We start from the raw sequence: 27,476 nt of genomic DNA, 5'->3' as shown, positions 1-27,476 counted from the left end.
GCTGGGGGAGGTTTGCACAGAGCTGACAATTTTTAAAATGCGGGAAGTCTAGGAATTGTTGCATAGAAAAGAAACATTCTAGCAGATATAACATGGAAGGATGTGAAAAGCAACATTTCCAAAAACATTCTTGCCTATACTAATTGGAAAAGTACAAGGACCAGATGGTGAAGCTGGAAGTCATCACTGCAGCTGGAGGAGATATGAACCTGGTGCCACTGCTAGTAAGCCTAGGGAAGCAGCAACCAAACATACAGCAGCCGTGTCATTTAAGAGCCACATGTTACAGCCCACAATTTTACCAAGCGCTATTATTTAGTTAGAGAGCCAGTTTGGTGTAGTGGTTAAGGTATCAGGCTTGAAACTGGGAGACTGTGAGTTCTAGTCCTGTCTTGGGCACAAAGCCAGCTGGGTGACCTTGGGCCAGTCACTCTCTCTTAGCCCTAGGAAGGAGGCAATGGCAAACCACTTCTGAACAACCTTGCCAAGAAAACTGCAGGGACTTGTCCAAGCAGTTTCTGAGAATCAGACATGATTGAACAGATTAACAAAAAAATTGTTTAGTTAGATGCTACATTCTGCATGAAGTCGACTCAGCAACTCTCATTCTACCACCTAGCAATACCTGTTAGCACATGCCATAAATCCGTTTCTGTGCTGATCTTTTATTTTCCTATGAGCTACCTCCTAGCTGCAAAGTTTTTTAGCAAGTGACCAGACAGAGAGTTCTTTGACAGGGACTGATTTTATACTATATATACTTTAACATACCTTCTCATAAAGAGAGATTCAGAAAAATGATGCCAAAAGCTATCCAGAGGATCTCCCAAGCTGCAACAGTGATGCCACGCAGGCCCTCGGCTAGGATCAAGTCCACCAACATTCAGAATGAAAGGATTGTCAGTTGTCTGGACTTAATCCCTGCAGCAGAGAAGTCTACTTCTCTATTACTGAGGAAACACAAATAAACCAGACTGCGCAAAAATGACACACCTCTCATTTTTAGTTATTGTTTTACTTTTTTTTTTTTTTTTAACAACGTAAGAATTAAAAATCTTCCATAAATAAAGGACTTGCCTGGCAGCCTCCCAATAGTACAGTATAAAATATGAGCAATTGTACAAAACTCTTAAGGACATCAGGCACACAACCAGGGTGGGAAAGGCCCAGCCAGGGCTCCCTGGAGCTCTCTCCTCGCCTGGCTTCAGGGCAGGGATCAGGGGATGGGGTGGGTGGGGGCAGAGCCCCAGGCTCAGACCACAGAAAGGACGGAGAGACACTCGTTGTTCAAACCATCACAATGAACACACAGTGGCAATGAGGGTCAAAGCAATATGTGAGGTCTTGGACCAGCCCCCCTAGATCACCTCCACAGCACATCACAGCCAGCTTACCGCTCGCTTGCAGCTAATTTCCAGTCTGCACACCCCTCATCCACACCTAATAAAAACTTTTGGAGAAGCGGTGAGGACACATGGGCTCTCTTCCCAGAAGGAATATGCTGGTTCTGCTGAGAGAATAATAGGAGGAGGGAATGCCTCTAACCAGGATGAAAAGGATAGTACAGCCAAGGAAGTGGATCTCTAACATAGAGAGCAGCAGAAATACCTCTGGCCCATTTTTCCCCTCACAAACTAGTCCAAGGCTGGTGTCCTGCTGTGGAGAGCTCTCGTTAAAAAGTAGCAGGTCGAAAGCTCAGCTGAATGATCCTAGGAGAGCACCTAAGGGGGTGACCATCTTATTGGTTTGCCCATACGGATGGGGTAGGAGAGATCAGGAGCTACCCCGGATTCTTTCCATGTAGCTGCGCAGCTCATCTGGATCACGCAGCCCCATGTCCTCACACACCCAACGAATGTCATCTTCACTGGCCACCAGGATGGACTGAACAACTGGTCCAGAAGCAGGGGGGCTGGGAGTAGAGCTGGACGGTGAAGCAAAAGTCACAAATTCTACACGCTTCCGCCGACCACCCACCTCCCTGCCCTCTTTCTTCCTGGACAAGGTGGTGGTAAGGGCTGGGTTCCCTGGGGCAGTCAGGCCCAAATTGCTAGCAGAGACCCCTGTTTCTGACTCTGTTAATAGAGCTGGGCCCTCTGGGGCCACAGCTTCCAAAGTTCCTTCTGGCCCTGCACAGCAAGAGTACCCATCATTGGCACTAGAAAGGCCCTGAGGATCTTTGCAGTGCGGCTTGCACAGATCCAGCTGCCGACTAAGATCCTCCTGGTCAGTGCCTAGCCAGACCCAATTGTGAGGCTGCTGGGCAGAAGAGGCTGGACCTGATCCAGCATCAGGAGGTTCCTTGCGCTGGTAACGAAGGACAAAGACCACACAGTTGATGAGGAAGATAAAGATGGCAAGACAGAAAACTCCCAGGAGGACATACATGCCAATCTCTAGATCTGTCACCCTTGCAGGTGCCTTTACCATCTCATCTTCCTCCACTTCCTCCACTTGTTCAATATCCTCATAGGAGCTAGCACCAGCCCCCTCAAATTTGGTCATTGGTGGCCCTAGTGCTACTGGGCCATGCCTCCTCGAACCTCTTCCACTCTCTGTGATAGCTGCAACGGTCACTGCTTCACCTGACATGGCACCTTCTGCTCGCTGAAAGGGGGCCCTACCATGTAGATGGAGATCTTCTTGCTGTGGGCTCTTAGTGGTCAGGAGGTGCCAGCCAAAGTTCACTTCCAGCCATGTTGTCCCCTGGGAAAGGGGAGCCCTATGTTTCCCCTTGCGGCAAGAGTCTGGGGAATGTAGGCTGAGCTGCAGGAGGGACCCCTGGCCTGGACCTTCAGCAATGATCACTGGGTAAGTGTGTTCCTCTTCCAACTGCACAGAAACCACATCAGAATTCAAAGAAGAAAGCAAAAGAGATGCATCCCGCCAGCCATAAAGCTCTATTGGAGCCAAGGTGTGATCACTGAATACCAACCAAATGCTCAGAACTGCTTCCTGCAGAAAAAAAGAAAGAAAACTGGAATCTGAGGAAAGAGGATCATGCAACTAAGAGGTTGAGATTTACACATACAGAGATTAATGTGAGCTAAAGCCACTTCCTCCAACACAATATCCTTTGGCTAGGATGGGATATCAGCTCTCAGAATCCTCAGCAGCATGGAATCCATGACTTTAGGAACTCAAGTTGCCTTCAAATGGTAATGCTGGGTTGGGCGACAGAGGTATCATAGTCCATTATGGTAACAGACTTAAATCATGTCGCCCAACTCAATGCAGCAGCTTCCACCTTACCAAACCTCTACCCGCTTCTTTGACTACTATACATCATGGCAGGAACACTCACTGTACAATGATCCCATGTCATGCCACCTGAGTATAGGAACATATTTTGCAAAATGGAGAGAACAAGACACAAGGAGTCTATGTTTGAGGATAACTGCAACATGCCATTTTCTATCATGTCTAGCTTTAGCTTAAGTGAACCACAGAAGGACAAGGCTGCACCCTCAGTGTGCAATTTAGTGCTTCTGTGATCCAGAAGGATAGAAAATTAAATTCATATGGCTATGAACTGCTAAAGAAACTTCTCACCTGCTTCAGGGAATGCAGAGCAGAAAGTCCCTGGCACGTCGCAATGAAAACATTCAGATGTCCTGGTTCTGCAGAGAGTGTCAGTGATAGACCTGATACCAGCTGGGCTTGCAGCTCTGAGACAGAGACCTTCTCTTCTGATACCACCAGAGTCTGTTCCCCCAGGATAGAATCAGAAACAGGAGAACGCACCTGAACAAGAATAAGAGAATATATAATTGTTCTTATGAGGAGACTTTCCGCAGAACCTGTACCTATCTAATTTGATGCCTCTTCCCATCCATCTCAACTTCAGGTCATGGTTAATTGCATGGTTAATTTGCCAGCCAAGTGACCAAATAGGGAAGGTGAGTACCCCTTAGTGATTGACAGATAGAGACAGAGAGGGAGAGAGATGTGTGTAGATGTTTATGATGTAGTATGTTTCATGGATTTGTTTGTAAGGCTTTTCAAATGCCTCTTTCTTCATAGTCTCTTCATATCCACATCTACTATATCATCTTTCATTCTATCTTGGAATTTACCCCCACCTATGCCAAACTCATCATTTTTATACCAGGCCATCATCTTCTATTTCCTTGTATACTAACCATGACTCCTTGTTATTGAAAGTTTATCCATCCCACCTTTTCCCCAAACCAGAAACAAAAGTAACATTCAGAACATGTGCACAGCATCTAGCTCATCCCTCTGCAACAAGCTACTGTCACATTTCAAGCAAACTTCTCATCCCATTCCATCTCAGCAAGGAACCACTCAGCCCCCATGTTTTCCTCACATGCTCCTTACCTCCACAGAGGTCATTCCTACTTCACGGCCAACCACTACATTCCCACCTTCCAGTGTCGCTACTCGAGGGTCTTGGATTCTAGCATGCTTCTGCACCAGATGTGAGACATCCAGCAGCCAATCAGAGCTTGGCATATAGGTCAGGTGACGTCCACCATCTAGAGGGTGAGCCACAAAATGGGTGAGGAAACGGACCCCTGCACGCTGGTATTGGAGCCGACAGCCACGGGCTCTCCTCTCAGCTTCTTCTCCACCCTCTTCTGGCTCTGCTGGACTGCTCAGAGAAGAAATGCAAACACTTAGCACATTTACAAGTGTTAAATATACTTCAATTCTTCTGGTATGTTTTTTCACTAATTTACAGTATATTAAATTGGCATCAACTCCAGATAAAGAACTATGATTAGAATGCCTATTTCTAATTTCTCCATCATCTTTCTACAGAAGCATTCAAAGCAATTTCAATATCCCAAGAAATCCTTTTTCCCACTGAAAGAAGTAACATGCATTACAAAGGAAGCCTGGTTGCTGAGGTACTTTGCATCAATGCAAATACCTTGTTCCTACTTCTCTACACTTTTTTTTAGCCTTGTTTTTGGGGACTGTTATATCGTACAGTCCTTTTTTTAATACTCATAAAGTTTCTAGTTATTTTATAATTAATATTTCAATTTTGCTCTGCTCTGGGTTTTAATGAGATGCAAGGAAGATTATCCTACTTAGTTAAAGTTTGGTTGATTTCAGCCAAAATGTTAATGAATGTCCTCTTGCATATTCCTATTTGCACCATCCAGAGTTGATTCCATCAACATAAGTTATCACTCAATTGTACATTCTTTATTCTCTTGGACCCCCACAGTAACATTTGTCTATGTGGAAATTCTTATTGGGCATGAAGGAATTAGATATCAAAATATCGACACTCTGAACAATGGTACTTGAAATGGACCCTCCTTATCTTCTTTCTACTTTCTTACACAATAGGGTTATTTAGTTATTTCCCACAATGCTTAAGCAGAGATGACAAGCAGCCCTAGTCTGGGATATAAACAGTAGGCCAGCTTTCCTCAATTTAGTGTCCTCCAGATGAGTTGGGATCATAACTCCCAATATTCTGTACCAGCATTGGCCTCGGTGGTGGGGAATTCTGTACTCTCAAAACATCTGTAGGGAGCAAAGTTGAGGAAGGATGCCACTCACTCAACCCAATGCTGGTGACTCTCTTGGCACCATAACACTTACCTCTCAGAGGCTGGGCCAGGTACCCTCCAGCCTCGTATTTGCTCCAAAGAGGTATCAGTCAGCTCAATGCGCAAAGGCAGAAGTGGAGCCCAGACGGTAAAGAGTAGTGATGCATGCAGACGACGGTACCAGAAATCCACTCGTACGCCACGTGCCCCTCGGCTCTCTTTTCCCCCTACGTAGACAGCATCACATACATCTGATACCTACAGATGAATCAGAAAACACATTCAGGTCCATCGATGTAAGTCTAAAACCTAAGGAAGTGTTAGAAGAAAGCAAGAATATCCATACTGATTTGTTTCGATATGGATTTCTTTCCTTTCCACCCCATCCTCTTCCCACCCCGCTAGAACAATTCAAGATGGAACTGTACTTGGAAATTGTTGTGAGTTCTTATAATATATCAGTGGGAGATTGAGCCCTTTTGGATGGTACAGGGAGTAGGTTTTAAACTCCAGAGGAGATGGAGGAGGATGAGGGAGAAGCCACTCACTACCATTGGATACATAATTGTTTTTCCTGAGCTTCAACACTGCTCTGCTTCATCCCATGTTTCCCATAGAAATGGTACATGCATGAAAACATGGAGGAAGAACATTTGACATGGACAAAGGCAATGCTGTGGCCACTGATGGAGACAACTAGAAGGGAGCATCCTAAAAGTATAGCATGACCTTGTTAGATCAATGGACTGTCAAGTCTCACAGTGTATGAGGAGAAAGGTTAAAATTTAGGTGAGGTGTCATCAAGAAAAAGCTACAAGGATTAGGGACCAAGATCTCAAAGCATTTCAGGTAGTAACGAAGGGTCTATTTTTTCCACAGATAAGTGGACAGTTGGGGATACAAGTAATACAAAGAGGGTGTCTGATTATTTGGAATGGAAATTCTGGCTGGGTTTGTACAACCCACTTAACTTGATCACTGATTCATAAACTAACTGAACAGGCTGCATTTGCTAACACCCTAAACTACAAAAATTAACTAAAGTTAAAAATAACTAAGCCTACCATGTTGTGTGAATGCAACCCTTAAGACTTGAAGTGATTAAGCATGTTTTGTAACCCAGCTTCTGACTTTCATCTGAGAAATAAACTGGCAATGAGGGAAGAAGACTGCAGTCTTAGTAAGTGTTACTGATTTTGATCCAGAAGCACATCCTTTATGAAGTTACTTGTTTCTCACCTGTAGGACCTGCTTATTAGAAGACTCACACCCCATCTGCTGTGTTACTTCTGATACAGCTCCTCCTGTTTCAACCACAACCAGCCTCACGGGCACAGACTGAGGGATTCCTGTGAGGAGTGCAGTGTTCACAATCTCCTGTTCCTGAAGAGAGCCAAGGGAATCATGTAAGGATTCAGTGCTACAAGTTATCCATGAGAAGAAAAGAACAGTTTCAGGCCTCACCTTTACTAATGGAACCAAGGCCCGCACATCTCTCTCTGAAACTTGGATCTCCCACACCATCTTGTCCTTCTCAGCCTCAGGATCCTGGCCAGGGTACTCCACTTGCCAGGTGACAGGACGTGTGGAGGCCAGAGAACCTGTACCATTCTCCACAAGAAAATCCAAATACAGGAACTCTGGAGAATCTGTTGCCCTAAATGGAGAGGTTAGAAGTCAACACTCAAGAGGCCAGAGAACCCAGGGAAATCTGAGGAGATGACAGAACAGCTGGAACAATAGTAAGTTCCAGATTCCCATTCCCATTCAAAAAGAGCCAGTCTGGTCTAGTGGTTAAGGCACCAGGCTAGAAACCAGGAGACCGTGAGTTCTAGTTCCGCCTTAGGCACAAAGCCAGCTGGGTGATTTTGGGCATGTCACTCTCTCTCAGCCCAACTCACCTCACAGTTGTTGTTGTGGGGAAAACAGGAGATAGAAAGAATATTAGTATGTTCCCTGCCTTGAGTTATTTATAAAAATAATAAAGGCGGGATAAAAAAAATCTAAAAAAAAAGTCCACCTCATTTATCTTGATCTTCATGGAGCTGAAATCCTGACAGAGCTGGATGGCATTCTCTGGCTCAAAAAACTGACCCATTCAGGCTTTCCAAAAAATGTTTCTCATAGTAAATACAATATTTCTTTCTCCTTCTGGCGAGCCAGATGAGTTGCCAGCCACACAAGGCCAAAGGGAGAAAATCAGTGCAGGCTTTCACAGCCAGCATCAGTCCAATGATGATGAGCTTCCAGGTTCACAGAAGTTCACCATTATCATCAGGAACATACTGCATACCTTGTAGCTGTGGACAGGTATATATCAGGACTATAAAATATAGTATTAACACTCAACTCAAGGGACATAAAGATATTTCTGGCTAGAAAAAACTGAAAAAGCTGTGGTAGCTGAACACCCTCTGCCACATAATGAGCACAACGTTCAGTTTAAAGACACAAATACTAGCAATCATGTCAAATCATCATGCATGACTACATAGAGAAGCTACTGAAATTTATAAACATCCCAGTAACTTTAACACGAAGGAAGAGAGTCTGAAGGTTAACAAAGCCTGGTTTCCAGCTTTACATCACATCAAAATAAAACAGCCCTTAACTAACCAACACCACATAGAATCTACAGCAGTTTCCCCTGAAAAATAATATACAGCAGGGCCAATAAAAAAATTAGTTCCTTTGGAACTTCTTCAGATCAGACAAATCCACCTGGATGAAAAACCAATCAGAAACTGGCTTTCCAGAATTCCAGTGACATAGTCCAATTAGAGATTAGTTCTACTGCAAACACAAGCGCTCAGTCAGGATGAGCTGCCAAGAAGTACACTACAGAGCAGACCACTTTCACCTCTGAAGATGCCAGCCACATCTGCTGGTGAAACATCAGGATACCAAATAATTAGCCCCTGGCCTATTAGCCCAAAAATCAACACTGTGAAATCAGTTCCCTGTTGCCTTTTCCGCTCTAGAGAATGAAAGATGCAAAGAAATATACAGCAGATGCTGCTTGGACTGCCTCCAAGAAGCATACCCAACCAGCCATTCTCGTCCTACTTTTCCATGATAAGATTCAAATATGTCACCAGCATCACACGAATGCCTCTAATAAGCACTGGAGAAATGGATATTCTCCCCCTAGTCCTTCCTACTGTATCTCCTGCCTCAGGGATGAGCAATCCATGGCCTACGGATTGAGTGAGCCCCTCTCCATTTTGTGACTCTGAGAGTACTCGGAGACTGCAGGACTGAAATTTGGTAGCAAAGCCACAATTTTCATCAGAAAGTCTTTTTTTAAAAATTCCCCCTCCCTGCCACAAAAGACTTAAAAGAAGGGCTGAACTATTTCAGCCACATCCCTGGACATACCCCTTTGTTTATAAATAAATAAACAAAAAGTGCAACCCCAGTTAGGAAAATCATCATCATTTTCAATTAGTCCTGAAACTGCTGGGCTAAAACCTGCCTTACACTATCCCAAATGTTTAGTTCCCTGCAAAATAGATCTCTGGTTTTGCTTTGTTTTTGAACCTTACTCTTAGGTAGTGTTGTTGAGCTCATTTTATTTTTGGAAGTGGCAGAGGGTGCTACCACTGCTGCTGGCTCCTGTGACGTATCTCCCCCTCCCTCTGAAGCCTCCTAGGTTGTTCTCACTTCCCACTTGGAAAAAGCCCAAAAGCCCAATGGGAGAAATTCCTTCAGGATCTCTTTTCCTGGAATTTGGTGGAAGTATGAGAAGCCAGGGAGGTTATAGGCCTCTGGAGAGGCAAGTGTACAATGAAAGATGGGACAGTCTCTCTCATGGTGTACCTCTTTATCACTCCATAACTCAAGAACATGACACACTGCCTCTGAGAATTTCTCCCAAATGCTCATCTCCTTGGGAAGAATTTCTCAAGCAAATTCTCTTTCATCAAACTGAGTTGAGAACTGCTATTAACAAATGCAGGTGAGGTGTTGTGGGGGCATGATGCTAGATTAGACATCCAATCTCATTGGCTGGATTTTGGGAAGAACTGTCTCCTCACTCCCCCTCCCCCCATGATTGCGCCTATCCAGAAAAAAATCAGAGGGGAAGAACTTTGAGGGTGTCCAGCTGGAATCAATACTGATTGGTATTGGGTGGGAACAAGAGATGAAGCTTCCTTTGTTGAGGTCCAAGGAAGGAAAAACTCAAGTATATGTATTCCCTGGATTTCTGTCTAACTCCTTAGCTCTTTTCAGATTCTTAGCCAGGCAGGGCATTCAGAATCTAAAAGCCAGACTTGCCTGAATAATATCAGAAGTAAGGTAAGTCTAATTTAGCAGAGAAAATTAATATACTGAGACAGCTACAGAACTGTGCTCCAATTCAAATAGCTCCTAAAGACATAGAACTGAGTACTGGGTGTAGAGCTACATTTCTGGGGCATCTCAGCTTCTGTTAACAACCTCTGCTCAACACATTTTTAGTCCTTGTGATGGTGAAGAGGGAAACAGCAGACTAATGTTTCCAGTTGCTGGAAGGACAATCTGCTCCTCCTGTCACTAACAAACCCAGAATTATACAAACTAGAACAGTTACATTATTATGTCACACACTTTGCTCAGACTATATAATTGATAAGGGATGCAATATTCAACTTCTCTTCATGCAAAAAGTGGATTGTCCTGTGCAAGGAATGGGGAGCGACAGAGTATATGGAGTCCTAGTTCAGTGCTTTCTTCACAGGCATAGGTACATAAGGGCAATGTTTTCCTTTCAAAAGGAGAACACCCAATGCATTACAACCTGATCAGAGGTGCTGCTTGATGCTTCATGCCAAGGTGAGCCAAGTAGCTCTGTAGAAGCAGTTGTGAGCCCCAGTCTTTCCACTGCCTATGGTTACCTACTTCCAGTCCAACCCACTGCCAGCAGAACGACGACAAGTGATCAAAGCGGTGTGGTGTTTGGCACTCTTGAACTTGTCCAGCTTTGCCATCCAAGCGTCTGGTCTGGTGGGTCGAGCAGCCAGAACCTGTAACCCTTTCTTAACCTTGATTCTGAAAGGAAGCAGAAGTAAAAATAAGATGTACAGACAGAGAAGCAAAGGCCATCTCAGCAGCCCCAGTAGTAAGGTTAGGATGAGCAAAGAGGAGTCTTAGAAGGATGAGCATCTTCTGGAAGAGAGGAAACCCTGCACCAGAGAATCCAGAGGCTGAACTGTGCATCAAGAAATGCACAAGTTGCTGTAAATCTCACCTCTGCCATGAACTAATTAGGCAAACCACTCTCTTGCATCCTCAATCCCATCTACAGGAGTGGGGCAAATAATATAGAAGCCCAGAGTCACTGTACATTTCACAACTAAGTAATGCATGCAATGCACTTGAAACAGCTGAAAGCAATGTGATACTTAATTATGTATTACAGTTATGATTATTTATCAAGATTGTGTGCATTGTGACTGAAAAGACTTTTGAATTCAAAATCCTCTGTCTGTCACTGGGAAAAGCACATGGCAACTGTAACTCACCGGAGAGTCAGCAGATCAGCTGTGAAGTTCTGTTGCAGAATGAGCGTGGCAGTGAAGAGCTGTCCTGGGCGCAGGGCTGTGTCAGGCACTCGGACCATCACGTTGTCATCCAGCCGCACTTCCTGGCGTCGTGGCGGGCTCATCACTCTGATATCCACAGGGCCCACATAGTGCAGCTGCTCCTTGTGGCCTTCTGTACCCAGATGTGGCCTCTGCTGGGTTCGCACGTGGGGACAATCTCTGTGTACCTTCCCGGGTAGAGTGGGCTCCAGCCTATAGTACAGCTCCGCTCTTAGAGGCGGGATGGCCAAATCTTCTGATCTGCGCTGAAGAGTGGCAAGTGGAGGAGAGAACCAGCGAGGGGGGAGTTCTAGTTCCACTACACACATACCCAGGGGAGCCTAGATAGGAAAAGCAGAGAGACTCACACACTGTTGACTCATTACAAGGCCCACCTTCAAGCTACACAAAGCTTATATTGTGTAATGCCCTGGTCTATCTCACCTAATTCCACCTACTCTAATAGGCAACAGGCCCCTGAGGAAATGAGGCCAATGTCTCTCTCACACACACCTTTCTCACATTTACACTATTAAGTGTGATGGCTGGATCAAACTTGAAACCTATAGATACATGATGTATATGCTCTACCACTTAGCTATGGCCCCTACCCCAATTATCTGCTGCTTCTAGATACTTTTCTGAAAGCACCCTAGTCTTACCACTCTAATGACAATCCTCTCGCTCTCCGCTCCTGTCTTTTTAAGAGTCAAGGGATCCCTTTTGGCAGGGATCACTTCCATGTTTTGGAGTAGTAATACTCAATCCAATGGGATCAGCGCATAACAAACAGCAAACATTCCATGTCAAAAGGTAGTTGGGACTTGTTATTACATACACCCAGCACAAATCTCCTTGCACTAAGCTTGGAATCATTATCTTGCATGAATAAAGGCATTCTGTGCAAGATGAAGAAAGGAGCAACTACTCCATGCCTTGTCCTTCATGGCGTTTGTGAGTGGGGGTTGGGAGGATTTAGAAGGGCAAGTATATCAGAGAGGAGAAAGGGATGCTGTAGACCAGCCAGATGCTTTGCATGCCACTTCTATCTTAAACAATGTTCACAAGAAGAACACTATTATTTAATATTTAAATATTATTTAATATTTAAAGATGAACCTTGTCTGCTCTAGAATCATGGATTTTGGGATTAATTGCAAGGGTCCTTACTACGCAGAGCATCCCAGGGGCTTGTAGATTTAAATCATTATCATATAGATGTTTGTCCATGATATCTTTAGTACCTCCAAGCAACTAGTGCCCCGCAACTTTTCCTTCCTTCCCCATATTCACTTCCACAGTCTTCAACAGAATGCAGCTAAACAGCCATAGCAGGGCTATACTTTCTGTGACATCTGAAGGCCATATACTTTATTTCTCCACAATCTGTGAGAGTATAAACATATATACTGTACCTACCTGAAGGTGGCAAGCCCGATGCACAACCTGGGCCTGATGGAAGATATGTAGGCTGACACAAGGCAGGGCTCGTTGTCTTGACATCCAATCCTGCCCTTGGAGGTGGAAAAGAACACGAGCGTATGGCTCATAAGGAGATACTGTGCCCTCAATGGATACAGCACGGATGTCCCAGGTGGTAGAAACAGCTGTAAACTGGGAATTATCTGCTGGAACTTCCTGGAGAGGAAAGTGAATCTGAATTCAGGGCAGAATCTCACTGAACAAGTTCAGAGAAGAATGGAACACTACACTGTACCTATCACGTTTCCTGCCCCAATTTAAAAGACATATAAATGGTAAGCTAGCCAGTTACAAAGCAAAGTGGCAGCCTCTAGCATCATCCTATTTGACAAGCAAGGCTCTGGATCCCATGTGGATGCCATAAGCATTTTTAGAAAAGAAATACAATAGATAGCTGCAAACTTTTGTGTTGCTTAGAAGCAAAGTTATTTATTAAAAAAAAGACAAAAGTAGACAGAGGTAATTGGGAACACAGATGTCCATTCCCAACCACACTGACATCAAAATGTCAAAATATTGCATTGTGACATCACATAAGCCCCACCCTTTCTGCACTTTTGCTGTAAATAGTGTTTTCCATTTTCCCCTCTTGCCCCTCCCCCCTCCCATTGAGGGAATCTGGAGAGAGGGTGTAACAAGATGCAAACTCACCAGTTTTGGCCACATTCTCCATGGTGGACATTTTGTGAGAGTTCCCATGACATGCTCTTAAAGTTCCAAGTGTGATTCAAGGGTTGTGGTTCTCGTTTTACACTGAAGCATCTTCCCAAACAATTATAAGGCAAATTTACCTGCTGGGCAGTGAAAGGAAGGTAGGTAGCCTGGATGCTGGGCTTCCCTGCAAGTTGACGATGAAGGAAGAGGAAGGTCTCTGAACGAGAGCTGAAGGAAGCATTTCCTGGTGAGTAACGGTCAGTACGCTGAAGACGGAAATACTCTGAGCCGTTGAGTACTTTTAATTCAGCTGGCAAGTACACCATGTCAGGAGGATCAGATTCACAATCCGCTGCAAACAGGAGAACTATGCCCATCAACATCAGATATGAAACTTCCTCACTCCATAGGCATACATATTTATGCCCCCATTCCGACTCTCAATCCTTCCATGAGAAGATGGGGGGAAAGCCTAAGTAAGAATATACTGTGTTCAAGCTCATCTTGTCGAAACTAGAAACTCAGACTTGGATCAGAGATAGTCAACCAAGGGAAACATCTCTGGCTCCATTTACTCTAAAGTTGTGCTAAAAGAAAAAAAAAAAAGCAATAATCCACCCATATAACACTTTGCATCAGTGTTGTTCTGGTTACTATACACGCTCTGAAACAATGAAGTATGGCTTCAAGAATAGAACCACCATATCCGGACTGCAGAAATCTGGCAAAGAGATATGGAAAATTCTCTTTGCTGCCATTTAGTGTGGTAGAATTTTTGCAGCCCCAATACCATACCCTTTTACAAACAAACATCTAAGGGTGTGGATTAATCTGTCATGGAGAAAATCTATCTGTGTGATTGCTAAGAGTCAACACTGACTTGATGGCACAAAATAAATCAATGAGATTAATCTCACATGACTGGTGACCTTATATCACTTGAATAAACTGTGATTGTGAGCAATAAAGGTTTCATATGCTCCATACGTGTAACCTTTACAATCAGGGAAGTTCAACTCTTATTGTAGAGTGTGACCATCAGCCTGGTCTCCAGGTCATCATCTTAGAGACAAGAGTTACTTTTCCAACCAATTCTCAGATTGAAGTCAATCTGAGCAGGACTTCCATTAAATACTTGGAGAACGAAAGCCAAACTTTCCTGGACTTCTGCTTAGTGATCAGATAAGTAGACGGTTGCATCCATTATACTGTGTTTACATAACCTGAATGATATAGGTCTGGATCATTTGCTCATAGATTTTGAAGGCATGTTTTCAGATTATATCAAGAATGCCAGAGAATTAACTGAGTATAAAGCAACATTTTCCCAGCCTGTACTCTGCAGGCACAATGAACTACAACTCCCACCAAAACCAAGCTGAAAAGTTGGGCTGTATTAATGAAAGTTGAAGTGTAACATATCTGAAGGATGGGATAAGGGTGTACTTCAAAGAAAATGTTCACTAGCATAAAGTTAATCTTTATTTTACTGAGGATGGTTTTTTTTTCTCTCTCTCTCCATCAAACAAGAGTGCAAAGTGATGTATAACTATGAAAAAGAAAACCCACCCAAACAAGTTGACTTTTATTTCTGTACAAGTTTTAAATTGGATTATTTCATCAATTAGCTACTTGGTTTAATGACTTCATGGACTTTCAGAAAAACAAGGGAAATATCTTCTGAACTTTCAATCCATTTCCAGCAACAGCAGCATGTAGCAACCAGATGCAACAAATATGCAATACAAAAATAATCCACAAATGTGACCTGATCGTTTTCGGATCCCATTTGGATTTGCTCTTAAGTAATATATTTATGGTGCAAGCACCCTGCATTACTCATAGATTTTTAATTTTTACAAGAGATTTGGATGTTATTTTTGGTTGGTAATGTCCCATGTTTCCCCACCATTTCTTTTAGCATTTTTCTCAATGATGAAAACCTTTAAAGAGGGGTAGATGGAATAGCTGCTCAACATCTTTTGATAGCTAGTACACAAGGCTGCTGTCCAGCAGAAGTCTGCCAAGAGCACCAATCAGCTAGTTTGCTGGTGGAGGGAGACTTAAATCTCTCATTTTTTACCTTACCGTGAACAGCTGACAGGCCCTAATTATACCATAGATGTAGAACCCTTGCTGGGGGATTAACAGTAATTTATATTTAATAATATGTATTTCACATACTGTATGTACTCGTATAATCTATAACGAGTATAAAAAGACACAAATATTGAACATGAGATACAATCTGTGTAAGCAATATAAAAATTCCAGCACCTAAAACCTAACATATTGACTTGGCAGGGCGGGGATGGGGATGGGGTTGGGGAATGACTAGAAAGGACCCTTAAACTATGTAGTGTTCCTGGAAAACATGCTAACTCTTCTTAAAGACCCACAAAGATTGCATGAAGCACCCAGAACCAGAAAACAAATGACTCGCAGTGGGACATTCTTGGCATTGGCAGTTGGCTATAAGATCATTTCTTCTGTTCTTGGAATCAAGACAGATTTCTAGCACAAAGTACCAGTATTTCACTTCCTGCCAAGGTGCATTTCAGTGTGTCTTCAAACCTGAAGTGGCAGCTAGAATGCATTTCTTCCCAAAACATTTAAAACATTTTTGAATATATATATTTCTGAATAAATCCAATCAATCCATTGTACTATTTTAAGGATCAGCTCAGTAGATTCAAACATCTCATTAATCCCTAATTAAATACCTTGTAAAGTGTATCTCACGATATATATTATATCTAAGGAATCTGACAAATGAACTGATGACTTTTCCTATTGGATATTGTCCAAATGTTCGAATTACAGTTTACGAAGGCTAGTAAAGCGGCATGTAAGAGAGGGTCTAATGGTTACATTCAGTACCACGGAGAGTACCATGCTGTTACTATTGTCATTGTCATCATCGTCGTCGTCATCATGTTTTGCTATTGATGATCTTTGTATTAGAATTACCATCCTGTGTTACAGGGTTTTAACAGCTTTATGATTTTAAAAACTGGATAATATTTCATTACATTAAAAAAAGTTTTATCCATGCTTTGGGATTCTGCTATCAATGAAAACTGGTTACACATTTTGTAAACAAACATACATTTGAATTAATAAGAAGAAATAAAAAATGAATTAAATTATTGTTATGACCATTGATATTTCATACAATATTTTAAGACATTCACAAACTTATTCTATTTATTTCCAACATGTTATTTCAAGTTCTCACAGAAGTATATTGATCCCATGTTTCTTTTTAGTGAGCTTTTTTGTCCCTTTTACATAGCTCTGTAATTCTGCAAACCTTGAAGTTCCCTCAAGTCTTTCACTAACTGTCTTAGGTATTGTATTATCTTGATGAAATAACCAAAGGGACTTTCCTTCTGAATACCAAAATTGGTAAGTTGTAGCTATTATTATATAGAACTATGTCTTGAGTTCAATTGGACATTTTTAAATTGTGGAGTCCTTGGTGCTCTCTGAGGCTTGTTGTTTTCTTGCTACTTTGTTCAGGGAGTAAATCCTAATGAATTCAGCTTACCCTATTTCACAGTAAGTATCCTTAGGATTGTACTATGAAGTGAACTACTATTATATTCTGCAGTGTAGCCTAACTGGAACTGCACCAGAACAACAATCTGTAGCACATTTTACTATGGACTTCCTCTTTGGCAAGTGGCTTGCAGATTGCTGTGACCAGTTTTACTGGAGGCTGAATGTACAAAATGATAGCACTACACATGCTGTTTTTTTTAAAAAAAATTATTCAGGGTATCAGCAACTAGGAACTCAAGGTAGCTTACATGGAGATCTCCCTTTATTTTATCTCAAAAACAACAATCCCTGCAAGATATGCTGTGCGGAGAGAGAATGACTGGCTCAAAGTCACTCAGTAAGTTTACATGGCTAAGATTAGAATGCAACCTGGGTCTTCCCAGTCCTTCCCAATACTAGCCATTATATCACACAAGCTCTCAGGTGTCCTGTACATACTCTACTTAAATGAAAGGCTATAAAACAGACCTCCTATGCTCTTATGACATCCTTATTGGATTGGATCCAGATTACATCACGCTTAGATCAGGCCTACTGAACTAAATGAAATTTAAGCTAGTAAACTAGCTAATTTAAGTCCAACTGATGTCAACAAGTTCAATCTAAGCATGGCCAAGTCTGGATCCAACAAGGGAACTGCCCCTGAATTGTGCCACTAGCTATTTTAAATTCTTAGCTGTTTTATAATGCTGTGCTATTTTCTCAAAAGCTGCCTATGGGCAAGTTAAAATGTTTTCAGGATGAAGAGTTTTAAAAGATTAAGCAACCCAATAGAAGAAGAAAAATCAAATCCTTCTGTAAGATACAGCTATTTGCACTACCCGCGGCCAACAATTCTGCCTTTGTGATACACAGAAAGGCATAGTACAGATGTACTGTCTCTATGTCAGGTGTTTGCATTCTGCTTTTCCCATTTCCTATTAGAAATTCAATTCTCATCCTTCTCAGAATTCTCTGGACACCCACAGCTTGATAGAAAGTGAGCACAGGCAACATCAAATGAGGAAAGGGAATGAAAGTTAAGTAGCTGAGTAATATCAAGGCTGTGTGTTTCCAAACTGTTCTTCCCAGTTCCCTGATTCTGGAAGCCGTTCTGTAAGGGACAGATGTGAACCTGTCAGGTGGTGTGAAAGAAGCCTTTGAAACAGCCAGGACCCAAATATGCCCAATAGCTCAGGGACTAGATTAGACCCAACTAAAGCAGAAGTACAGTAGCTGGGATAACATAGATCAAGAATCATTGCATTTTGACGGAGATATGGTCTCTCACTTTTTTCAACACAAAACCACTATAAATAAAGGTTTAAGCTTTTGTTTAGGTTTAATGCAGCAAGAATACCTTATATACAAAGCTCAACTCCTGAAAAAAATCTATCCCATAAGAAACTTTGTTGCACCCACTTTGGTGATGACATCATGCCACTATTCTGTCCGCTGCAAAAGATGGCCAACCAAAGTTCAACCCATCAATAAATGTTGTTAGACTGATGGATATGAGGGAAAGGCCTCCAAAATGTCCTTTTTAAAAACAAAGCAAAGCAAAACTCCGAAGACACATTATTTCCAATTGGTTTTTTGAAATGCTGATATTTTATTTTGCTTTTTCATTTTTTAAAATGGGAACTCTTAATTATTAATTAACTCTAATTATTCACCCAAATTCTCCGCCCTCAATAGATGCTTCATAATAATCTAAATTGCTTTGAGAAGACAAAGTATCCTGAAAGGTGGGTTAAAATATTTTATTTGTTGTTGTTTATTCGTTTAGTCGCTTCCGACTCTTCGTGACTTCATGGACCAGCCCACGCCAGAGCTTCCTGTCGGTCGTCAACACCCCCAGCTCCCCCAGGGACGAGTCCGTCACCTCTAGAATATCATCCATCCACCTTGCCCGTGGTCGGCCCCTCTTCCTTTTGCCCTCCACTCTCCCTAGCATCAGCATCTTCTCCAGGGTGTCCTGTCTTCTCATTATGTGGCCAAAGTATTTCAGGTTTGCCTTTAATATCATTCCCTCAAGTGAGCAGTCTGGCTTGATTTCCTGGAGGATGGACTGGTTGGATCTTCTTGCAGTCCAAGGCACTCTCAGAATTTTCCTCCAACACCACAGTTCAAAAGCATCAATCTTCCTTCGCTCAGCCTTCCTTATGGTCCAGCTCTCGCAGCCATATGTTACTACGGGGAACACCATTGCTCTAACTATGCGGGCCTTTGTTGTCAGTGTGATGTCTCTGCTCTTAACTATTTTATCGAGATTTGTCATTGCTCTTCTCCCAAGGATTAAGCATCTTCTGATTTCCTGATTGCAGTCAGCATCTGCAGTAATCTTTGCACCTAGGAATACAAAGTCTTTCACTGCTTCTACATTTTCTCCCTCTATTTGCCAGTTATCAATCAAGCTGGTTGCCATAATCTTGGTTTTTTTGAGGTTTAGCTGCAAGCCAGCTTTTGCACTTTCTTCTTTCACCTTCATCATAAGGCTCCTCAGTTCCTCTTCACTTTCAGCCATCAAAGTGGTCTCATCTGCATATCTGAGATTGTTAATGTTTCTTCCAGAGATTTTAACTCCAGCCTTGGATTCCTCAAGCCCAGCTTGTTGCATGATGTGTTCTGCATACAAGTTGAATAGGTAGGGTGAGAGTATACAGCCCTGCCGTACTCCTTTCCCAATCTTAAACCAGTCCGTTGTTCCGTGGTCTGTTCTTACTGTTGCTACTTGGTCATTATACAGATTCTTCAGGAGGCATACAAGATGACTTGGTATCCCCATACCACTAAGAACTTGCCACAATTTGTTATGGTCCATACAGTCAAAGGCTTTAGAATAGGCAGTAAAACAGAAATAGATGTTTTTCTGAAACTCCCTGGCTTTTTCCATTATCCAGCGGATATTGGCAATTTGGTCTCTAGTTCCTCTGCCTTTTCTAAACCCAGCTTGTACATCTGGCAATTCTCGCTCCATGAACTGCTGAAGTCTACCTTGCAGGATCTTGAGCATTACCTTACTGGCATGTGAAATGAGTGCCACTGTTCGATAGTTTGAACATTCTTTAGTGTTCCCCTTTTTTGGTATGGGGATATAAGTGGATTTTTTCCAATCTGATGGCCATTCTTGTGTTTTCCAAATTTGCTGGCATATAGCATGCATTACCTTGACAGCATCATCTTGCAAGATTTTGAACAGTTCAGCTGGGATGCCGTCGTCTCCTGCTGCCTTGTTATTAGCAATGCTTCTTAAGGCCCACTCAACCTCACTCTTCAGGATGTCTGGCTCTAGCTCACTGACCACACCGTCAAAGCTATCCCCGATATTGTTATCCTTCCTATACAGGTCTTCTGTATATTCTTGCCACCTTTTCTTGATCTCTTCTTCTTCTGTTAGGTCCTTGCCATCTTTGTTTTTGATCATACCCATTTTGGCCTGGAATTTACCTCCAATGTTTCTAATTTTATGGAAGAGGTCTCTTGTCCTTCCTATTCTATTGTCTTCTTCCACTTCCGCGCATTGCTTGTTTAAAAATAATTCCTTATCTCTTCTGGCTAACCTCTGGAATTTTGCATTTAATTGGGCATATCTCCCCCTATCACTGTTGCCTTTTGCTTTCCTTCTTTCTTGGGCTACTTCTAGTGTCTCAGCAGACAGCCATTTTGCCTTCTTGGTTTTCTCTTTCTTTGGGATATATTTTGTTGCCGCCTCCTGAACAATGCTGCCAACTTCTGTCCAGAGTTCTTCCGGGACCCTATCTACTAAGTCCAGTCCCTTAAATCTATTCTTCACCTCCACTGCATATTCCTTAGGAATATTAGTGAGCTCATATCTAGCTGATCTGTGGGTCTTCCCTAATCTCTTGAGTCTGATCCTAAATTGTGCAAGAAGAAGTTCGTGATCTGAACTAAATAGTAAAATGATTCTGGCCCATCACTAAAGAATTGATTGTAAAGACAAAAATAAAAGAAAGCCACTCTGGCTCTTAGTTTGCGTCATCTTGAACTATGTTTTAATTTGTGGGTTGCATAATCAAAATCAAAGGAATTAAAAAAAAATAATGTGCCCATCAAAATACAGCTGTTGATCAGTTTAAGGACTTCCTGCAGATATCTTTGCCAGCGAAAATCTGCAGTTTCATCAACAACCACTAACGGTCCCTACTTAAGGCTCCCAGATTTAACGTCCCTACTTAAGGCTCCCAGATTTAACGTCCCTACTTAAGGCTCCCAGATTTAACGTCCCTACTTAAGGCTCCCAGATTTGAGCAGACGAACTCCAGAGTTTGATAACTCACGTGATGATAGCAATGTGTTTACCAAATGGTCCTCCAAATGTTTGTAGTTCAAATCTAGTAGCCCTGGCCTTCTTATCTATCTGCTCAATAATGTGCTTCATCCAGTTTTCCTCATTTTCTGATCAATACCTCAGTTTCACTTGAGATTTCAGTTTTCAAAGCAGCCATTTTATTTCTGGATGTGCAAAGGAGTAATGATAAGAGTTGCTTGAAGAGTTCTTCCCCCCTCCAATCCTTTGGAAGAATAATATTTAACTAGAATTGAGTTTTTAGTTCGGCATGTTTCCAGCTTCCAACAATGTTGAAAATGATAAGGAAGTTGTTTTAATTAACTGAAGTCTAATGAAGTGCTCTGTGAATTATGTGTCTGGCAAAAGGCAACATTTTACTAGTACTGAAGCAGACACATGTGAGGGGGGGGAGAGAGAGAGAGAGAGAGAGAGAGAGAGAAAGAAGGTGTGTGTTTGTATGTATAAATATATATTTATGTGTGTGTGTGTGTGTGTGTGTGTGTGTACTGTAGATGGTCTACTGGAAAGATATTTGCATCATGTGAATTATATATTTTACACCAGCGAACTAGAATCTTTCCAGTGTTGGTGCCCTGAGTTTTTCTGCTTTTCCAGATATAACAACATCTGTAGCTATAATAGCTGAAACAAAAATTAGGCATACCATATCTGAGATCCAAACATCCTGGAGGACACCTAGATGGCAGGAAAGACTTAAAAAGCTCCAAATCTCTTTTACCATCTAGGGCAGGGTTTCCCAAACTGTGAGGTGTGCCACCTTGGGGAGGTGCAGACAGAGTCCAGGGGAGGTGTGAAGAACCTTTCAGTTACATTGGTGCAATAAATTCATCTTTTCCAAAGTTTCATTGTATTGTTTTCATTGTTCATTTCTGTTCATTTTGGTGTTTGGATTTTTAGGGGAGGTTTGTAAACTGAGATTACACTAAAGGGAGATGTGATGGCAAAAAGTTTAGGAACCCCTGATCTAGTGGTATCTGGACTTGTGAAGCTCAGACATGATATGCTGAATAAAACCTACTGGATCCTACTGGTCAATAAAAAGATATGATCACTTCTCTCCAGTTCAAGCCCTGCTGGGCTACTGCCTGCACAGGGGATGGTTACAAAGCAATGAGTATTTGTAGAACAGCCTGGTGACCTCCAGATGAGTTGAACCAATACCCAGAAGTCCCAAAGGTGGCTGGGAATTCTGGGAGTTGAAATCCAATGCTTCTGTAGAGCGTTAGGTTGGGGAAGGCCCTGGAGAAATCCGAATGGATGGAGCGTGGTGTACTTTGACTTATTTCATTACAATTTGGCCAGAGATTGTGTGAGAATAACTACCTTTCCTGCACTATCTTCTCTTCAGCAGATCGGCAGCCTGCTGAGCTTCCCATGCTTCCATTAAGTACCAAGAGAAAACATCAGGAGGGGATTCCAAAAATAGGGCTTTTTCAGGAGTGGTGTGGCTATTACCACTGAGGGAAAACCCTGCTCTTGAAAAAAATGATAGAAAAATTCTCCTTCTTCCGGAGACAATCATTTACCCTAATTCTCTGCCCACAAATTCATTGGAGAATTTCAAAAGGCAATTTGTATTCAACCCTAGTCCAAATGTCACATTGTAGGAAGCCAAATTGCTCTGCCAAAATTGCACTTCTTTATCCCTGATACTTGTTTCCTTCTCCAGGGACACTCCAAAAGTACACAAGATTGTTCTGATTCATTCTCAAAACACTACTGTGAAGTGGGGTAATCTGAAAGATAATTCACTGGCTAAAGATACATACTGAGCAACATGGGTGGGCGGAGATTTGCACCTGGCCTTCCCTGATTCAAATCCAACATCCAATCTGATCCTCCATTGTAAGAACCAAAGTGCAACAAGTTCTTCAAAGGTCATATTGCATCACAAACTACAGGCATGAACAAAGTATTAGCAGAGTCTGGGATCTGGGCATGGGCATGGGCATGGACATGGGCAAAACAAGGAAGGATGCACTGCTTCACTGAACAACATCCTCTTGCAAATTCTCCTTTCTGTGTGTGTTAATAAACAGGCTATAAAACTAAATGGCATACAAAATAAATATGGTATTATTATATACCACATCATATCAAATCTGCCGCTTTTATTTTTCAACGACACTTTTTGGATTAAAGCATCAAACAGTACACAACCATTACAATTGTGTCCATGGACATGAATAATTAAAAGGAGTCTCTCAAAGCAGGAAAAATCTGTCCTTATTACCATGAATCAGGCAAGATGTAATATGTTAAAGCTTTATGTTAATACAAACCCAAACTTCAGATGTGATTCAAGTCCAAGTGCAAAGTTATAGTCCACGAATGGGTTATTCTCACAGCCTTACACCACACCACCCCCATGCTCACAGACGTTATTCCTCTACTGAACCCCTGCAGCTACCATCCCTTATAACAGGAAAAGATACAGGCCAATGCAATGTGAACTTACACTTATTTACAACTACCTTCCAAGCCACCAAACTGATGCTTTTCTATGATTGCCCAGTTTAGGAGTAGAATAATAGAATCATAGTGCTGGAATGGAACCTGGGAATCATTTAATCCTACCCGCTGCTTGACACAGGACTTACAATGCAAAATATAACTACACCATTCATGATACTTGGTTATCTAGCCTCTTCTTAAATGCCTTCCCCAGAAGAGATCTCACCCTCTACTCAAGCAGCCTGTTCTATTGTTGAACATTTTCTATTTTCAGGAAAGTTTTCCTGATATTTTGTCAAAGACTACCTGTCTGCAATTTCCACCTATTAGGTTCCCTCCTGCTCTCTGGAGCAATAATGTCTGCATGGCAGTCATTGACATATGTGTCTCTCTTTGAAACTCAGATAAAGCAGGCATAGGTCCAGCATCACCTGGGCTGGATGCCAGTGTTAAAAAAATCACTTGAAAAGCCAACCTGAGGATAGTAGGCTTCTTTCAAGGAAATGAATATTAACCTACTAAAAAGTCATTAAGGCTAAGGCTATCAATGGTGATGACTGTAGTCTTGATATTTATGCATTAGCTCTTGGATCAGACACAGTATATGTCTTAATTCCAGAGCTTGGGAAGATGAGAAGGCGATGCTTGTGGGAGTTCCAAGACATTTGGCTATCCAGGCTAGAGACAAAGTGCCAGACTACCAAGTTCTAGCTCATCTTAGGGTTTTTTGTTCCTGGTTGAAAGCTGACAATCCCTCTACTCTAGCATCCAGAATTGCTATAGATGTGATATCTTAGCTCAAAGAATAGGAAGATTTCCCCACCCCCCACCCCAATTTTGAAAGACAAGCCTACAGATCCAAACATTTTTAATGCCTTTTTGACACTGTACATTTTCTGAAAACTAGAAATATTAGGCTAGCTCCTAAACAGCATTTTCAGCTTTCTAAACTGTTGCAGAAATGTATTCACTACAATTGTGTGGTTATTACATATAAATTAAAACACTATTTTACTATAGAAAACCATGAGTTAAACTGGCTGGCTATATGATCCTATCCTCAATTTATGCCAGATGAGCAAGGATAAGAAAGGATTCAGACTTCACTATACTATATTGAGGTTAGCAGCCGCAGGCACAATGGAAAAGTACCAGTACCAACAATGAATCTCTCTCACACACATGCACACACATAAATCTGTATCAGTGGTTATAATGCAACCTCTATAAACCAACTTCTTTTGCTGTCCCCACCTGCTCCTCTGTCTAATGTGAGGGCAGAGCAGCAAACAAACGCCTCCCCCTCCTCCGATCTAGAGAACAATCAGTCCATTAAAAGATGCTGAACCCCAGGGGCATCCTTTATCGGAGCTCCCCCAGGTTGTGTGTTTCAGGATTTCCTGCTGAAGAAGCAGCAGATGGTTGAGAGATACCATGACATCACCCCCTGCCCTGTTAGGTCCCAGAATGGGGGGTGACAGGGAAAGAAACAAGGGACTCCTTACAAATCTGGTTTCCTCCTCCTCTGGGCTGTGACCTCTGACACTTCTCTTCCCTTCTATGCTAATTACTATTTCTTCATCAATTTTCCCCTCATCAGCTTGACATGGTGATCACAGGCTTCCATTTCATTTTAAAAATGAAGTATCTTCTTTGCAACAGATTTTGGGTCCATCACCCACAATATGTCTATGTTTTCTTTCCCCCTCTGTTGGCCATAAGAAAATCTTCCATATGCCATCTTGCGCAATGCAATTTCCTTCACTGAAATAGCTCTCTATTTCACAGTCACAGCAAAATCAGGGTATCACAAACAATTGAACACATACTTTTTAAGATTTCAGGCAATAAAAAACTTTCCAGCTTGCCCTATAAGCTTGCTTTTAATGACTAGAATCGGGAGGATTGATTCAGTAAAATGGATCTAATGGCTCTGAGCCCAGAAATGTCTTTAATTCACACCAGCATAGGATATAATCTATGGTTTGGAACAAGGATCTCACAGTGCAAATGTGCAAAATGATGCTGAGAATATTATTGGGACACCCATCCATATATTTAGTTCTTCAATATTATTGAGGCAACTATATCCAGATGTAATCCTGTTCGTTGGTTTTAAGGGATGCACATTGGCCATATATCTCTTGTTCATATGACTTCAGAGATGGCTCTGAAATCAGCCAGGACCCTAGCGAGGACCCAGGAATGTGGCTTGTTGGCTCTGGGCTCTTATAACAATTTACACCACAAAAGAAACAAATAACGGGTAGCAACTATATCAGCTTTTCTGACCCTCTGTGCCTCCCCAGTGTGTGAACTTTAATGCTCAATGGCCATGCTAACTGGAGAATATTAATATTGTAGTCCAGTACCTCTGGAGGGGACCAGGGTAGGGAAGCCTGCCCAAACCTAGGCTCTTGCCTTAATTCTTAACACACTCTTGCCTGAGAAATTGCTTAAAGTGCTGTTGGTAACTACATGAGTGCTTATCCTGGCTAGAAGAGCTTTAAACATAAATGGGGGCTGGATTTAATAATTTTTCTTGGCAAATCACTGCTCTGAAAGAGAAGAATGCATGGAGTGAAGTCAGAGAACAGCAATAAGGTCAGAGTGCCTAGAAATGAATGACCCCAAAGAACCATATTTGATGAGCTTTTCAAACCATATTTCATGAGCTTTTCAGCCAGGTGGAGAATCAGAGGGAATATTTTCCGGGAGCAGTAAGGCACAATTGTATTAGCTTTTTAGGGAATTTTATTTCCTTGAGGGAAGCAGCATCCGTTCCCCTCCTTCAAGATTAGGAAAAGAAGGGCGGGAGAAGAGAGTCACACCAGGGGGATTGATCCTGCCCTGAGGGAAGGGGGAAGGCGGGACTACGGAAGGTAATTGAATCAAAGAGATCAAAAACGACTCCTTCGCATTTCAAGGTAAACCCTGACCTGCGGGTGGGGGAGTTGCGTCTCCGAGGTTCCAGCAGCGGAGAGCGCTCTCAGGAAAACCCGCTAATGCAGGTAAAAAAGGTGGTGGGAACTTGTGTGGGGAAAGAATTAAAGGAAGCCCGCAGCATCTGGGGAGGTACAGTACAGGTTGTGAGAGGGAGAGGTGCAACCTGAAAAAACGCCGCGGGGCAACCTCTCAGCTTCGGGCGGGAATGGCTGCTGCTTCGGCAAACAACCGGGGGACACCTTCTTTAGCGATCCCTGAGCCGTGCCCAGGAGTTCGAGAGGGCGAGTCCACAGCGGCAAGCCCCGGCGGCTCAGTCTACATTCACACACGCACGCACACACCGCCGCCGCGCAGACGGGTTCAGTGTTTCCATGGTGATGACCCGGGAACGCGGAATAGTTTTCGGGACCTGATGCCGAGGGATTCCCTTACCCAACAAGTCTCACGAGGCGGCGGAGATCTGAAGACCTGAATTGGCTGATTCTCCTCGGAACAAGAGACTCCCCCCCCTCCCGCCGGATCCCGAACGCACAAACACTCGCGGGGAAGATTCCGCTCCCTCAGGTTAGGACCGAGCCGGGGAAGTTTCCCAGCGCCGACAGCCAGCCAAACAACCAGCACTCACCTCTGGGAGCGCGCAGGGAAAGAACCGCGAGGACCAGCCAGAGCCCGGGGGCGGCGCGGCTGCAGCCCATTCTGCCGGACCCGATCCGCCTCTCCCTCCGCTCAGATGCCCACTCGCGCCGCTGCCGGATGCATGTCCACCCCCGCCGGGCCTGCCTCCCCGGCGCGACTGCAGAACTCGACTTCGGGCAAGTGCCCGTCCAAGCTCCCGTCCGTGCGCGTTCGCCCGCTCGCTGCCCCAATCGCGCAGCGCAGCCCGTCCCGCTAGTCGCTGAGGCTGTTGGTGTTGCTGCCGCCGCCAGGCTACTCAGACAATAGAGATAGGCAAGCGGAGGAGGGGAACGG

The 27,476-nt window shown here is 43.0% G+C and overlaps 1 protein-coding gene across 1 annotated transcript; it reads right to left on the bottom strand.

The window, feature by feature from the left end:
• Positions 1-1,009: 1,009 nt before the first annotated feature.
• TMEM132A (transmembrane protein 132A) lies at positions 1,010-27,476 on the bottom strand. Its single transcript, XM_063289169.1, has 11 exons — positions 27,133-27,476; positions 13,369-13,583; positions 12,515-12,733; positions 11,036-11,436; positions 10,413-10,562; positions 6,996-7,188; positions 6,771-6,914; positions 5,584-5,789; positions 4,342-4,615; positions 3,553-3,744; positions 1,010-2,955 (listed from the first exon to the last, which is right to left on the bottom strand). The coding sequence occupies exons 1-11, from the start codon at positions 27,200-27,202 to the stop codon at positions 1,774-1,776; spliced, it is 3,246 nt and encodes a 1,081-aa protein (XP_063145239.1). The 5' UTR covers positions 27,203-27,476; the 3' UTR covers positions 1,010-1,773.

The sequence above is a fragment of the Candoia aspera genome, chromosome 1, assembly GCF_035149785.1.
Source record: "Candoia aspera isolate rCanAsp1 chromosome 1, rCanAsp1.hap2, whole genome shotgun sequence".
Taxonomy (NCBI): domain Eukaryota; kingdom Metazoa; phylum Chordata; class Lepidosauria; order Squamata; family Boidae; genus Candoia; species Candoia aspera.
This window is presented reverse-complemented; position numbering and strand designations above follow the sequence as displayed.

Excerpts from the sequence above, each read along its gene's own strand:
- TMEM132A (XM_063289169.1), bottom strand. The coding sequence starts at position 27,202 with ATGGGCTGCAGCCGCGCCGCCCCCGGGCTCTGGCTGGTCCTCGCGGTT. Across the intron at positions 11,437-12,514 it reads ATCGGGCTTGCCACCTTCAG|GCTCCCCTGGGTATGTGTGT; the intron begins GTAGGTACAGTA and ends TTTCCTATCTAG. Across the intron at positions 2,956-3,552 it reads CTCTGCATTCCCTGAAGCAG|GAAGCAGTTCTGAGCATTTG; the intron begins GTGAGAAGTTTC and ends TTTTTTCTGCAG.